The sequence below is a fragment of the Impatiens glandulifera genome, chromosome 4 (genome assembly GCF_907164915.1).
Source record: "Impatiens glandulifera chromosome 4, dImpGla2.1, whole genome shotgun sequence".
NCBI lineage: Eukaryota > Viridiplantae > Streptophyta > Magnoliopsida > Ericales > Balsaminaceae > Impatiens > Impatiens glandulifera.
The window spans coordinates 10,548,756-10,566,508 of NC_061865.1; the positions used below are offsets into that span (position 1 = coordinate 10,548,756).

General features: G+C 25.1%; 1 protein-coding gene across 1 annotated transcript; it reads right to left on the reverse strand.

Moving 5' to 3' along the window:
- Nucleotides 1-5,447: 5,447 nt before the first annotated feature.
- On the reverse strand, nucleotides 5,448-8,648 carry LOC124933940 (nucleobase-ascorbate transporter 7-like). Its single transcript, XM_047474388.1, has 15 exons — nucleotides 8,509-8,648; nucleotides 8,188-8,368; nucleotides 8,017-8,114; nucleotides 7,760-7,936; nucleotides 7,589-7,689; nucleotides 7,420-7,495; nucleotides 7,265-7,324; nucleotides 6,997-7,181; nucleotides 6,818-6,914; nucleotides 6,657-6,743; nucleotides 6,523-6,581; nucleotides 6,349-6,440; nucleotides 6,183-6,260; nucleotides 5,920-6,080; nucleotides 5,448-5,818 (listed from the first exon to the last, which is right to left on the reverse strand). Exons 2-15 carry the CDS (start codon nucleotides 8,309-8,311, stop codon nucleotides 5,600-5,602), a joined length of 1,614 nt encoding a protein of 537 aa, XP_047330344.1. The 5' UTR covers nucleotides 8,312-8,368; nucleotides 8,509-8,648; the 3' UTR covers nucleotides 5,448-5,599.
- Nucleotides 8,649-17,753: the final 9,105 nt, after the last annotated feature.

The following is a 17,753-nucleotide window of genomic DNA, read 5'->3' on the forward strand; positions in this document are numbered from 1 at the left end:
ATAAAATCAAAATAAACTATTATTAATCTAAATATTAAATTATTTGAATAATTAAAAAAAAGAATTCTGAATAAAAAATTATAAGAATCATACAATTTTAATTGAGGGTGACTCAATAAATAACTTATTTCACATCAACTTTTATTATATATATATATATATATATATATATATATATATATATATATATATATATATATATATATATATATATATATATATATATATATTTTTTTCTCTTAGATCTCATTTTATAATTTTTTATTTGTTCACAATTTTGTAAGTTTTGTGCCCTAAAATCTTGTCACATATATTTTGTAAAGCATAAAATAATCTTCCAATATAACATATAAATAATAATGTTTTTATTTCTAATTCAAAAAAATAAAATAATAATGATTATGGATTTTTTAGCTTTAGTTATTTAAATAACTTTTATATATATATATATATAATAATTAATAATGCTTAATTTGAATTTATTTGGTTTGCCGGGTCGAGATGCGGTGATTAATTTAGATATATGTGAGAATAAATTGATACTTAGGTGTTCATAAACTTGAAACAGTTAAAAATGTTATAGATATGTTTCGAACTTGCAAACTAATAAAATAAGTACAACTCATATAATAATGCTTAATTTGAATTTGTTTGATTTGTCGCGTCGAGATTTGTAGTTAATTTGGATATATTTGTAAGAGTAAATGGATACTTGGGTCAGATCGTGATTTATCCCGTCTATAAATTTGAAACGGTTAAAAATAAAATTAAAAATGTTATATGTATATTTCGAATTTATAACCTTACAAAATAAGTATAACCATTTAACCAATTAAGCTAATAAAACTTTATATTTTAAATTTAACATCAAATTTGATAAACATTGGACATTCTTAACAATATAAGTTCAATTTTTAACTAACTAATATATATAATAATGTTTAATTTGAATTTGTTTGGTTTGTTGAGTCGAAAATTGTGGTTAATTTGATATATATATATATGAGAGTAAATAAATACTTAGGTTGGATCGTGATTGATTCGCCCATAAACTTAAAATTGTTAAAAATAAAATTAAAAATGTGATTTGGATTCGTGATTGGTTTATCGAGGAATAAGAGACCGGTAACATTAGGATTAGTGGTTGATTTGTTAAGGGATAAAAATGTCGGTAACAATGAATTGTAAAATTACGAAATTAGAGACCGATTGAGATTGATAGTTGATTTGACAGTATAAGAGGAATATAAGTGTGAAAGTGTGAGGTTACTAGATGAGATGTCGATTGTGATTGGTAATTGGTTTACCGATGAATAAGAGGCCAATAACATTGAAATTTATATTTAGTTCGTCGAGAGATAATAAGTCGATTCAGTAAATATAAAAAATGAAAAAAAAAAAAAAAATTAATATAAAAAAGTTATATTTTTTTTCTTAATTAATTAAACTAAAACTTAACAAATATAAGTTATAGATATTTATTTTTTTATATTATTAATTATTTAAATATATATTTATATTTTTTAAAATATATAATAAATACCTATTATTTTATTTTAATATAATATATATATATATATATATATATATATATATATATATATATATATATATATATATATATATAAAATGAACCTTAAGAATTAATAAATTTTAATTAAAATATATTTAAAATAATAAATACACAAATATCATATATATATATATATATATTTATATATATATATATTTATATATATATATATATATTTATATATATATATATATTTATATATATTTATATATATATATATATATTAATAATTAATAATACAAGTTATGCTTTGAAATGAAAGACAAATAAGTAACAAAAATATTAAAAATCAGCAATAAAAATTCGTCGTTTATATATATAGTCAACCTCAAAATTAATTAAATTAAAAAATAAAATTTTAATCGAAATATATTAAAATAATAAATATTTATTAGATATTTTAAAAAATAAATACCAAATAAATATTTACATTGGTTATAAAATCTAACTTACAAAATATATATACATATACAAAATTATTTCAAACGTTTTACTTGGTATAGCAGTTAAAATAGTCATGTTACATATTTAAGATCAGGGTTCGTCCACGAAGAAATGTTTGATTAAGTAACATAAACACTGGTGAGAAATTTTAATGGTTCGTCTACGGAGGATGAGTTAGGGCCTATGATCATGTCGAAATGTGTAATGCTTCATCCATGAAGAGGATGTCGACTTGAGTAATGCAAACATTTGTAATAAAACTCAATGATTTGTGTCCACAAAGAGTGAGTTAGGGCCTAAGATGATGCCGAAAATTGTAATCGAATGTATATATATATGATGAGAGAAAAAATATATAAGAGTATAAATTAATAAAAAACCAAAATTGTATTTTTTTTAAGAAAAATATGATATATATATATATATATATATATATATATATATATATATATATATATAAATATGTAACATTATATAGTTATTGAATATTAAAAATTTAATTAGAGAAATATTTTTAATTAGAATAATATATATATATATATTAGAAAAGGAAATGAAAAGATAAATTATGATGAGATAGAAAAAAAAATACAGTTACAAAATTTAACTTACAAAATATATATATACATACACAAAATTATAAAATTATTTCAAACGTCTTACCTTGTCTGACGATTAAAATATTCACGTTTCATATTTAAAAACAATAAAGTAATTATTAAATGTGAGTCTGAATTTGACTTGAAGTGTGACATATAATAGTGGTGGATAAGTGAGATCGTCGCCTTAAGTAAACAAATTTTAGTGAGATAACTTATGGGTTTGTTCATGGAGGGTGAGCGAATGGTTCGTCCATGAAAGAATTGTCAGCTAGCTTGAGTAACGCAAATACTGGTGATAAAACTCAATGATTAATTTGTGTCCATAGAAGGTAATTAATATATATATATATATATATATATATATATATATATATATATATATATATATATATATATATATATATATATATATATATATATGGTGATTTAACATTTTTTTACAGTTTTATAATTTTTAGTCAACAAAAATATGATAAAATATATAATATTATATAATTATTTAAAAAATAATTATAAAAAATATTTTTAATTAGAATAATATATATATATATATATATATATTAGAAAAAAATAAAAAAATAAATTTTGATGAGACAAAAAATAAAATAATATATTAGTTACAAAATCTAACCTAATGAGATAATGTTGTGAGAAAATTTAAAGGTTCGTCCACGTAGCATAAATTATGCTATAAGATCATGTCAAAGGTGTAATAGAATGGTTCGTCTATGGAGGAAATGTCAGCTTAAGTAATACAAATTTTGATGATAAAACTCAATGATTCGTGTTCACAGGAAAAAATGATTCAAGGCTTAAGATCATACCAAAAAGTGCAATCGAATGTTTAAAAATGCATTTTTAAAAACTGCAAGGTTTGTCCACGAATTGGGTAAATGCTTAAAATCATACCAAAAGCGAAATTGTATTAAATTTAAAAATATATTTAATTAATCAGGTTAAGTTGTAAAATAATTTAGAAATGTAATATAAACTTATTTATTATTATAAAAAAAATAAATTGAGACACAAAAATAATAATTATATATATATATATATATATATATTAATTATAAATACTGAAATAAACAAAATATATTAAAAATGTTTGTTAAAAATAATTTAAAGAAAAAAAAATATAAAACAAATTAAAAAATACATTTAAATGAAAAAAATTAAAACTATATTTAACTAAATAGGTTAAATTTTAAATTATTAAAAAATATATTTAAGATTTATTTATTATTATAAAATATAATTTATGATCAAAGAATAATTTTTTTTATTACCATATAATTTTTTATTTAATTATTTATATATGTATTCATTTTAAATCTTTTTAATATTTGTTTAATTATCTATTAAAATAATTTATTAATGTAAAAAACAAATTATTATTAGTACATATTTTTTATTTAATTACTATATTAATTTTAAATATTTTTTAACATTATTTCAATTATTTATTATAATAATTTATTATTTTAGAAAAACAAGACAATATATACTTTAAAAAACATTTTTTAATTATTACTTATATTTTTTAAAATTATTTATATATATATATATATATATTAATTTAACATATTTTTTTATATTTGTTCAATTATCTATTATAATTATTTATTATTTATTTATTATCTATTAATATGTTATTCGATAAATATCAATTATTATTTGATAATTAACTAATCAAAATCATTATAAATATAAAAAAACTTAAATGAATTGGTTAATTAATTTTTTAATATTATTTTTTTTCAAATAAATGTATAATAATAAGTAATATTAGACCCGAATAACACATAATAAATGTTGTCAATTTATATGATTAGTCTTTGTGCAGAAGAATGAATTTGAGTTGTGGTGAACTTGAAAATAATTTGGGGGTGAACTTATAATAATAATAAAATTTTAAATAAAACAAGTGAATAAAAATATTTATTACTGTCTTCTTATTAATAATTAGATAAATAAATATTGAATTAAATTTAAAAAATTAATAGATAAGGAATATTTTCAACTTGAAAAATTTTAAATTTTGAAAATATTTCCTCCTGAATTAGTGTGTTAAAGGAACAAAGGTAGCCTCATTTATTGGGTTTTAGTTTGTATCATAAATCTGGAATTATTAGTCGAAGAAAAGTGGGCCTCAATGGCCCATTAAATACTAGATTGTATTATGATATTGTAGCTTATGTTTCTAAAGTAAAAAATATAAAATACAAATTCAATAGTAACATGAAGAATCACAAGTTACTATAGAAATACTTATAAACTATATACTTATAAAACATCTAAAATAAATATTAATTTGAAGATACATGAATAAGTAATGCTTAAAAAAATGTGGAGATATAAGGCACAAACTTATGTAAACTTTCATAAACTAACCCATTTTATCATTAGTTTTGGAAAATGAAAATATATTCAATAATTTGCTTTATTTTTTTTTTTTGTCTATCACACTAATATATATATATATATATATATATATATATATATATATATATATATATATATATATATATATATATATATATTTGAAAGTTGTTTTGATTCTTTATTGTTGGTTTGGTTCCATGTCATCCAAGTTGGGAATACTATTTGATCTTGATCTACAAGTTAACCTATCTTTTTGCTTTATTACTACTATAATACATATATCAAAACAAGATTCTTACCCACTTTACAGATAAGAGAATAATAATAATTTAACTTTTTGTCACTTTAATACAATTAATTAAATATAAAGATATGCATATCATATATATTCTCCCTACTTTTGTTTTTTAGAAAAAACAAATAAATTGGAGAAAAGAGTCACTCAACTAAAAAGCCAAATTCTTGGATTGTAGTTCCAAAAATATAAAAAAAGAGCCTCTTCTACACTGTTTGTTGTTTGTTCCAAAAGACAAAGCTTTCTAAATTCAAGAACAACCCAATTGGAAAGATCTTAATAAGAACAAATAATTCTATGTTTTCAGACAGGTGGGAAGAACTTGTTAAGGTTAAATGGCAGCGAATAGAACTCCTCGCTCCTCGTGTCTGTTTTAAACGATCTAAACCTTTCCCACCATTGCATTCCTCTGTCCTTTTTGGTTGCGGTATCTTTTCCTTTCATTGTACTGTCCAAGAACAATGCCAACATTCCCGCCACAAATGGTTCCGAAGAAAATGTCACATTCACCATGTCATTAAACTGCTCAATAACAACAACACACAAAAAAACAAATTATAGTTTGTGGTATGAAATGGTTAAGTCTATAGAATGATGAAACGGTTGGTTGGATGAAGAAATACCCATCTCGATTTCGTGTGGACAGGTCCATATCCATTTATGGCTGTATACTCGTTGAAATATTGCGGAATTGATAAGCCCATGAAAAACGAGAATCCCAATATGAACTTTGTTCTAAAACTGTTCAAATTGCAGAATTGTAGATAACTGAGACCTCCTGAACCTGTCCACATTTGCATACCAAAAAAAAACAGTTATTTTGAACTTTTTTGTACAAAAATAAATTGAAATAATCTCATGAGCTTATGAACAATGAGAGGCTTACCTACATATGCGAAGAAAAGACAGTATAAAGCTGCAATTATTGGAGCAGGTATTGATGCAAATATTGCTCCAAATTTCCCTGAATTTTCAAATGAAGAATGTTTAAAGTTAAAATAATTAATAACAACAATAATATAGAATACTAGTTTTGGGTGAATCTGACTAACCGAGAATGGAAAAGAAAAGCATGAAACCGGCAGAAATCTGCACCACCCGTCTGCTACCAACACGAGTCAATGCAAGCAAACCGACGTTTTCCCTAAGGAAAAAAAAAAGAACAAAGGTTTCCAAAATGGCGACTAACCGATAATTTTAGTAGATTTTTTAAACCAGAAACTTACACAGATATAGATGAACCATTTCCTGTTCCAAATACCCCAGAAAATAGTATTCCCACCCCCTTCAATAAAAAAAAAACACACAATTAAACAAGAATAAAAATTTCTGTTTTAATCAAAGCTAGATTATATTATACCTGCCAACCAACACCTCGACTAAGAACAGAAGGAGGAATTGGCGTCGCACTTGCATAACGCGATGCAGCAATGTAAACACCCGTAGACTGTTCAAAATTGCAAAACATAGTTAAAGAAAAAACTAACACATTGACTCATTTGCATAATATATAGCAAAAACCTCTACTAGAGCAACAAATGAAGCAGCCATCATTGCAAATGATTCGCCAGCGTCGAATGTTGGAGGTCCAAATTGAAATGGATATGGAATACTTATCCTGAAATTAATAATAACAACAAAACTCAATCATTTTTCTTCAATTCAATTCAATTTAAATGAACCAAGAACCACTAAATTACCATGAAGCACCACCAATAATTCCAGCGCGATCAGTTCGACAGCTTGACTGAGTCTTCATTGGTTTGTTCTTATAAGCACCGCCAACTGTGAGTAAATGAGCGTAAATCCAAACAATAACAACAGAGAATATAACAGCAAACCGATTGAATATCTGTCTTTCCCCTTTCATTAAATGCGGAAGATACTGAAACAAAACAACAAAAGATCAAGAATCATTCATGTTTGAAAACAAAACAAATCTATAACATCAATCAATCAATCAATCACCTGAGCAAAAATGACTAGAATGATGAGCTGAGGAAGTCCAATTTCCACACACTTAGTCAGCTAAACAATTAAAAAAATCAATTAATTCATAATGGGTATTTGTGTAATACTATGAACTTCAAATCTTGATTAATGAAACAAGAAAGAACACATACTAGAGGAAAACCAAATTCATATAGCCCAAAGCCAGTCAAAGAAACCAAAGGAACCAAAGAAAGAGGACTCAAGAATCTGAAATCATTAAGAAAAACAATCATATTAGCTAATCATGATTTCATTAATCAACCCTCATTTCAAATTCGATTCAATTTGATTTGGTTTAACCTTGTGAGGTTTCTCCAAAGACCGCTAAATCCAAGAACAATCTGAAGAGTAGAAGCAACTATAAGTGCTCCTTGAATACCCCTCATTATCTTCTTAAATTTCTGTAAATGACATCAAAAATAGATCAATAACTATGTTTTTTTTAAGTCATTAGTCACATTGGCTCATTACCTCTTGAGGATCTAAGACATCATTGTATCTTCCAGCCAAAATAATAGACAAAGTTGTTGGAATGAAAGTGTAGGATCCTCCAACCACAGCTGGTAATCTTGTCCCAAACAATGTCTGAGTAAATGTGTTGATCCCAGACACAAACAATAGTGTTTGAATCACTTTTGCCTTCTCTGCCTTTAAAATGAATACAAAAAAAAAAAAAAAACATTATGTTTTACATTGAATTCCTAAGTTTTGAGAACTGAAAACCTTACATTCCCCCCTCCCATTTGAGGAACAATAGAAGATGGAATCAGAACTGTTGTCCCAAGCATCACTAGGTAATGTTGAAAACCAAGAAGAATGGCCTCAGCTACATTAATCAAACAAAAGAACATTATAAAGATCCTTAATCTAATCATAATAGAACTCATAATAGAACTCACGCCAAGGAGGTGGACTGGTAATGCAATAAGAAACATTAGGAAGTTGTTCCTTTACTGGGTGTGGTTGTAACTCTTCCTGCTTCGGCGGCGGCGCAGCTCCTCCTCCTCCTCCACCTCCGGCCATGACCCTTTTTTCCTTTTCCGGCTAAAACCCAGAAACCAATCTGATCAGAGATGTTTTCTGAAATGAGAAAGAATGGTTTCTTAATACAGAGTAAAACCCATTTCAATAAAGTAAAAGTCAGAAGTTGGGTAATGGGGAAAACCAAAGAGAAGAAGAAGAAGGACAGAGAAAAAGTGGAAAAAGCAGAAAACATATACACTCAAATGAGAGAAAAGAAGCACGACGAATGGAATCTCTGAAGAAAAAAACAGTTAAATTATGGTCTTATAAGATAGCTACTCTCTTTTCACGTAAAGATAAAGCTAATTTCTCCACCGAACCTATGTTCTAATTTCATTTCACACATAGTTTATCTGACTCCATGAACACTCATTTATACCTTTATATACGTGTTTCGTGATGTAAGAGAATCGGTATTGATTCATGAGCTTTTTAGGAGCCGTTAATAACACATCTTTATACAATAGGGGTCTTCTTGTAACTTACTTATAGCCAGATTTGATTGCCTCATTTTTTGTTTTTATCGCTATGAAAACTCGAACCACATAAGTGAAAATCAAACCCGTAAAGATATTTAAACTCGAATTATAATCCAAGTAAGAAGTCATGTATATTTGGTAAATTCTTAGCATGAATTATTTAAGTGGACATAAACATTCTTTCTATAAGATACCAAATATATTGGATTTTTTTAATTATAATTCCAACTTTATTAGTACATTAATACTAATTTCATTATTTATTAATGACAAGTAGGTTAAAGAAACTTCATAATTTCTTTTAAAGCAATTTAATAGATTTTTCCATTAAGAAAGTAAAAAATGAACGATTAATATAGTTTAGTTGGGCAAAACAAATAATTGACTCAACAAATGCGCAACTAAACAAACGGTTAAATAAGAGTAATCAAAGTTATGTAGAATGAATAAAACATAAATCAATATAAATAACGTGCATTATATTGAGCAGTCATCGTTACCTCACTAAAATATATACCATGTAGCCAAACTTGCTCAATTCTTCCTTTTTTTTCTTATAAAATTCTTGCATTTCTCTCTTCTATATTTGGTATATAATGACTCTAAACATATTCTTTAGAACATTAGCCATAATAAATAGATTTTGGTTTTTCTAGTTATTCATTCTTGAATAAAATGACCCTCTTTCTCAAAGCTCACCGAACCCAAGGTTATGATCAGCTTTCTCCATATCTAAGTCATGTTTCTTAAAAAGAATCAAACCTTATAAATAATAATAGACTTGAAGTTTTATTTTATTAAATCATGGGATGGAGAGTTTAAAATCATTATAAACATATTTATTCTTAATGTAAAATCAAATAGGAAAATCATAATACTTTATAAAAAAAAAAATAGTTTACAAAAATATGTATATAACTAATGAATAAAAAAAACTCACTACCTGCAGATTTAAATTGGCACACAAAAAATGCTTAAAGATATATGAACATGTATGCGAAAAATGAGAATTCATTTTGACTTTGTAACTATTTTGTTCTATTAACATTATGTTGGGACCATTATTTCTATTTCATTTTAAGACATTTTAACGTTTTTTTTAATTATCTCTATATAGAATAGTTACAAATCCATTGTATAATATGAATTCATATTATTATTTTAATTTAGGGTGTTCTTATTTTAATAAACTTTAAAAAAAATGTAAATAAATATAAACAAATTTACCATAAACAACTAGGTAGAAAATCAAATGCATAGCTCAATTAAAAAAAACTTTTACTTAAACTAGCCTGATCACATACAAATATATATATAAAATATTATTTATTTATAAATATTTTAGATAAAATTAATATTGTTCAAATATAATTAATTTAAAATTAGTTTTAGTTTGTAAAAATTAACTTTAATATTAAGCTTAATATTAACTTATATTTTATCTCTTTGACACTCACTTAACATTTCAATTGACCCTCATCTTATGATTCACACTTTTTATATACATTTTTTATCTGCTCGATAAACCACCCACCAATCTTAATCGACCTTAATTGATGACACACCACTTATATCTCGTCAAACTCAACCACTAACCCTCATTTTATGACTCACACTTTTTCATATGTCTCTTTATCCCTTCGGCAAACCACCCACTAACCCTAATCTTATAATTCACATTTTTTTCATATGCCTCTATTCATCGACAAACTACTCACAAATCTTATCCAACGTCAAACCAACCACTAACCACCACCCGACATTCATCTCGTGACCTCACATTTTTAAATGCTCGTCAAACCAACCATTAATTCAAACCTCACACTTGAAAAATTACCCACCACCCGACCTCCATCTCATGATATCACGCTTTCAAATGCTCGTCATACCAACCACTAATTCCGACCTCACACTTGACAAATTACCCATCACCCGACCTCCATCTCGTGACCTCATGCTTTCAAATGCTCGTCAAACCAACCATTAATTTCGGCCTCACACTCGACAAACCACCCACCACTCGACCTCCATCTCGTGACCTCACACTTTCAAATGTTCATCATACCAACCACTAATTCCGACCTCACACTCGACAAATCACCCACCACTCAACCTCCATCTCATGACCTCACACTTTCAAATGTCCGTCATACCAACCACTAATTCCGACCTCACACTCGACAAACTACCCACCAACCGACCTCCATCTCGTAACCTCACACTTTCAAATGTTCGTCATACCAACAACTAATTCCGACCTCACACTTTCATATGCTTATAATTTGTTTAAAAGTTGCACCACCATATATTATAGTCAATAATACATTTTTAAAATATAAATTTGCATATTTTGGAATTTAAACTCTGATCTTAAGCATGAAATGTAAACACCTATACTGCTAGACCACTTATGATTGTTGAAATAATTTTATTATTTTTTGTATATATATATATATTGTATTTAATATTTATTATCAATTATTTAATATTTATATTAACATAAAAATTATTTACAATCATAAAAAAAATATTATATATATATATATATATGATGAGAAAAAATATGTATGATAAAAGATAAAATGTATTTATATAAAATTAATGATGGAAAATAATATAATATATATATAAGGTAACAAATAAATATAAAATTATGAAGGTACGTGCACTTTTAAAATGCTCGTCAAACCAACTATTAATTCCAACCTCACACTCGACAAACCACCCACCATCTGACCTCCATCTTGTAACCTCACATTTTCAAATGTTTGCCAAACCAACCACTAATTCTGACCTCACATTCGACAAACCACCCAACACCCATCTCGTGACCTCACACTTTCAAATGCTCGTCATACCAACTATTAATTCCAACCTCACACTCGACAAACCATCCACCACCCGACCTCCATCTTGTAACCTCACATTTTCAAATGTTTGCCAAACCAACCACTAATTCTGACCTCACATTCGACAAACCACCCAACACCCATCTCGTGACCTCACACTTTCAAATGCTCGTCATACCAACTATTAATTCCAACCTCACACTCGACAAACCATCCACCACCCGACCTTAATCTTGTGACCTCACACTTTCAAATGTTCGTCAAACCAACCACTAATTCCGACCTCACACATTCAGATATTTATCATTTGTTAAAAAGTTGCGCTGCCATATATTATAGTCAAGAATACATTCATGAAAATATAAATTTTCATGTTTTGAGATTTGAACCCTGATCTTAAGCATGAAATGTTAACACTTAAACACTTAAACCGTTAAACCACTTATGATTATTGAAATAATTTTATTATTTTATGTATGTATATATATTTTGTATTTAATATTTATAGGTAATAAGTAAATATAAAATTATAAAGTTAGGTGCATTTATAACCATATATATATATATATATATATATATATATATATATATATATATATATATATATATATATATATATATATATAATACATATAAAAATTAAGAAGGTATGTGCATTTATAAAAAAAAATGTTTATATCTTGAATTAATATTAATATAGATAAATTTTTAAATGATATATGGTAAGAAAATATATATATATATATATATATATATAATAATAACAAAGGAAAACAAAATTTAATTAAGAAAAAGAGAATAAGAGCTAGGAAGGAGCGTAAAACCCACGGTAGCAACGGAACCGGGGAAAGTAAAATATATATAATGACGTTGATTATATACCTATGACGTGGATTATTATAGTGCTCGTTGATTTTAAGCATTATTATATATTACTAGCATAAATCACGTGCATTTGCACATATAAGAATATATATTTAAAATATTATTTATCTATAAATATTTTAGATAAAATTAATATTATTCAAATCTAATTAATTTAAAATTGGTTTAGTTTGTAAAAATTAATTAAATCTTAAACTTAATGTTAACATATATTTTATCCTCTCGACACCCCACTTAACCTCTTAATTGACCATCATTTTGTGACTCACACTTTTTCATATGTCTTTTTTATCCCCTCGGGAAACCACTCACCAATCTTAGTCGACCTCAATTGATGACACATCTTTTATGTCTCGTCAAACTTAACCACCAATCTTAATTCCGACTTCACACACGACAAACCACTCACTTGACCTTACACTTTCAAATAATAGTTAAATCAACCACTAATTCCGACTTCACACACGACAAATCACCCACCACCCGACCTCCATCTCGTGACCTCACACTTTCAAATGCTCTCCAAACCAACCACTAATTCCGACCTCATACTCAAAAAACCACCCACCACCTGACCTCCATCTCGTGACCTCACACTTTCAAATGCTCGTCAAACCAACCAATAATTCCGACCTCACACTCGACAAATCACCCACCACCCAACCTCCATCTCGTGACCTCACACTTTCAAATGTTCGTCAAACCAACAACTAATTTCGACCTCACACTCGATAAATCACCCACCATCCGATCTTTATCTTGTGACCTCACACTTTCAAATGCTCATCAAACCAACAACTAATTCTAACCTCATACTCGACAAACCACCCACCACCCGACCTCAATCTCGTAACCTCATACTTGACAAATCACCCACCACCCGACCTCCATCTCTTGACCTCACACATTTAAATGCTCGTTAAACCAACAACTAATTCCCAGACCTCACACTCGACAAATCAACCACCACCCGACCCCCATCTCGTGACCTCACACTTTCAAATGCTTGTTAAACCAACCAATAATTCTGACCTCATACTCGACAAATCACCTACCACCCGACCTCCATCTCGTGACCTCACACTTTCAAATGTTTGTCAAACAACCAATAATTCCGACCTCACACTCGACAAATCACCTGACCTCCATCTCGTGACCTCGCACTTTGAAAAGCTCGCCAAACCAACTACTAATTCCGACCTCACACTTTTAGATGCCTCGTATTCTTTGTTAAAAGTTATGTCACCATATATTATAGTCAATAATAAATTCTTGAAAATCTAAATTTGCATGAATCATGGTCACAAACATGAAATGTGAACACTTTAACCGCTAAATTACTTGAGATTGTTGAAATAATTTTATTATTTTGTGTATATATATATTTTGTATTTAATATTTATTATCAATTAGTTAATTTTTATATTAAAAAAGAGTTATTTATGTCAATAAAAAATATTATATATATATATATATTATATTATATTATATATATATAATATTATATTATATATATATATATATATATATATATATATGAGAAGTGATAGAGTGAGGGAATTTAGTGAGGGAATGAGAGAAAAGAAAGAAATTATTTGATTTTTTCAGCGAATAAGATTATGCCACATCATTCCCTCACCAAATTCCCTCACCTAATCATTTCTCTATATATATTTATATAATATATTATATATATATTATTATATTATATATATATAATATATTTGATATTATATAATTAGAGAAAAAAATGTATAATCAAAGATAAAATGTATTTATATAAATTTAATGACAAAAAATAATATAATATATAAGGTAACTATTTAATATATATATATATATATATTATATATATTATATATAAATTATTAATAAAAATATATATTTTATGATGGTGAGAATATATATAACTAATGATGGAGAAAATAATTAGGAAAGAAAAAAATTTAAGATAAATTATATTTATAATTTTTAAAATTTAAAATTTAATTAAAAAAAAGGAATAATAAAATATATGATTACGTGAATTATAAAATGTTAGATGGTTGAATCATCAATATATATATAATATCATAGTTTGTTACATGAAAGCAAATATTTATGTTTAGGTGTTATTTTGACTATCTTCTCAAATTTTAGATTTTATTTTAGCACTACCATTAATAAATATATGAAATTAATTTCAATATTTATAAAATAAATTGAAAAGTTAAATAAAGTTAGAAGAGGAGATATATATTTTCTTAATAACAATTCAACCAAAAATTATAAAATGCAAGTCATGACTTAATGATTAAGATATAACCAAAATCCAAGTACTAACAAAATATCAACTTTCCTAAAACAATATAATAATTAATGTATATATAGTTATTAATTTATTTAGGAAAATAGCATGATAATTGAGTGTAATTTATGCAACTCATACTCTTTAATTTCTTAGCCCACAATTCTTACCATTTTAATTACCTTAATGGTTTATTTACATTATTTTATTTACTATGAATATAAATTTAAATTATGTTCAAAGTTATAATTATAAAGGTATATACAAAATAAGTATTTGTTATAAAATAATAGTATAAAAAACGAGTGTGTTAGTAATAATTTTATAAATAATGGGTTAAAGAAATACGAGTATGATAATTTTGTTATAAAATAGTTGAATAGTATATAAAAAAGGAAAAAATTTCGTCTAAGTTTAGACGTATATATTTGTAAAATTAGTTCACTTAGACATATGTACTAATAAAATGCCATTTAAACATATGTACTATCAAAAATTGGCTCATTTAACCTCTTTTAATAATTATAGTTAACTTTTATTTTTTTAATTTATATATTTATTAATTAAATATTAATATATTTTCTTTTTTATTAATCAAACAAGTAATTTATTCTATTTTTAAATTTTTTATTAATTTTATTTAATTTAAGCAACTCATACTCTTTAATTTCTCAGCCAACAATTTTTACAATTTTAATTACCTTAATGGTTTATTTACATTATTTTATTTACTATGAATATAAATTTAAATTATGTTCAAAGTTATAATTATAAAGTATATAAAAAACAAGTATTTGTTATAAAATAATAGTATAAAAAACGATTGTGTTAGTAATAATTTTGTAAATAATGGGTTAAAAAAATACGAGTATGATATTTTTGTTATAAAATAGTTGAATAGTATATAAAAAAGGAAAAAAATTCATTAGACGTATGTATTTATACAATTAACTCACTTAGACATATGTACTAATAAAATGTCATTTAAACGTACGAATTATCAAAAATTGACTCATTTAACCTCTTTTAATAATCATAGTTAACTTTTATTTTTTAATTTATATATTTATTAATTAAATATTAATGTATTTTCTTTTTCATTAATTAAACAGGTAGTTCATTCTATTTTAAATTTTTTTATTAGTTTTAGATTAGTTTTTTTTTATTTTATTTTTTTATCAGTTTTTATTTCTCATCATTCTTAAATTCTTATTTTTGAAATGAATTTTATATTTTACTGTATTTGTTTTGAAAGGTTTATTTCTTATTTAATTTAATATTAACAAAAACAAAATTAATAATTTTTTATTTAATTTTTGATTCATGACTTATAATTATAGTAGTAAGAACATTATTTTGTCTAATATTTGATTATTAATTTTAATTTATTAATGTAAAAGAAATATAGAGAAAATATATTAATATTTAATTAATAAATATATAAATTAAATATAGTTTAATAAAAGAGGCTAAATGAACTAATTTTTGATAATAAGTAAGTTTAAATTACATGAGTACTTGAAATTTATTTTTATTTTTAAAATGTAAAGATTAAAGGAAGAGAGAGTAAACTAAATGTTTATTTTTTTAAAGTAAAGTAAATGTTAAATATGCATAAAGTGTAAAATGTACATTATATTTATTTTGTCACAATTTATTCTAAACTAAAGGTGTTTGTATCTTAATTTTGTTAAACCACACCATTACTAAAATATCTCACATAAAAAAAAAAATTATCTGTTTTAATTTTTAATAAAAACGCTAAAATAAAATAAAGCCATAGTTACGGAGATTTGTGGCAGCTTATTCCATAAAACAAATTCTGTTTTTTTTTTAAGGAAATACTGAAAAAATAAAATAACTCACTTTTATTTTTTGTAAAAGTATTAAATTGTTTAAAAATAACTCTAGTAGTCCACATCAAAAGGCCCTAAATGGGCTGAATTATAAAAGTTGGCCCCATCTATGACGCAGCCCAAATTAATGTTTGGTTCGTTCAAAATAATTGGTTTATATAACTAAACAAAAAACTTTATGAAAAAAACAATTAATTCTTTTGTATGAATTTATACCCGACTAGTTAAGTTATGATATATAATACGAGTTTGATTCAAACTTAAAACATATTAATTTGAAATAGAGATCAAGACTATTAATTGAATATTTGATAAAAATATATATATTTTAGTTAAGAAATTAGAAAGGAATTTTTCTTCTAAACAACGAAATTTAATAAAAATAAAACACACACCACAACGTTATTATTTTTAATTTATAATTTTAGAAAGTTATTATAATCTCACGTTAATGTATCCGGTTCAACTTAAAACAATTTTAATAGAAAGAAATAAACTAAGTGTATTGTACTAATAAAAGTTTATAAAACTTAAAGAAACCTAATGAAAAGAAAAATAAAGGATGAAGTAAATAAAAAATGACAATAGTTTAGGTCTCGTTTTGGTTATTTTTTATTTAAATTTTGTATGGCTATTAGTACTTACATGATATTCATGTGAATAAGGCCATGTGATGATGTGAATGTGGAGGTGGTTATAATCTAATCAATAATTATTTAGAGTTGACTAACCAATGATCTCCACTCATCTAGATCTAGGGCTTGTTTGTTAAGTCTTATAATTATGTGATTTAAAATAAGAGCACCATAATTTAAATGATGACTCATGTTAAAATATTGGTCAAATTAAAAAAGACAAGGGAGATCGAGGTTTAAACTATATTTTAATTATGTATATATTAATAAATTTAATAATATTTATTCATTAAAACTCATTTACACTTTCGAGATAAATTTTCTTAATTTAATAAATTCATTTAAAATATTATTAGTAGTAAAAGAAATTATTTACAAGGGTCAATTATAAACACTTGTAAACTTTTGTAAGAATTGAGATAAAAAAATTAATAAATTTTTTAATTTGTCT

Coding starts and splice junctions, on each gene's coding strand:
- LOC124933940 (XM_047474388.1), bottom strand. CDS start 8,311: ATGGCCGGAGGTGGAGGAGGAGGAGGAGCTGCGCCGCCGCCGAAGCAG. Junction 8,115..8,187: donor TACCAGTCCACCTCCTTGGC/GTGAGTTCTATT, acceptor TGATTAATGTAG/CTGAGGCCATTCTTCTTGGT. Junction 6,582..6,656: donor GTCGAGGTGTTGGTTGGCAG/GTATAATATAAT, acceptor TTTTTATTGAAG/GGGGTGGGAATACTATTTTC.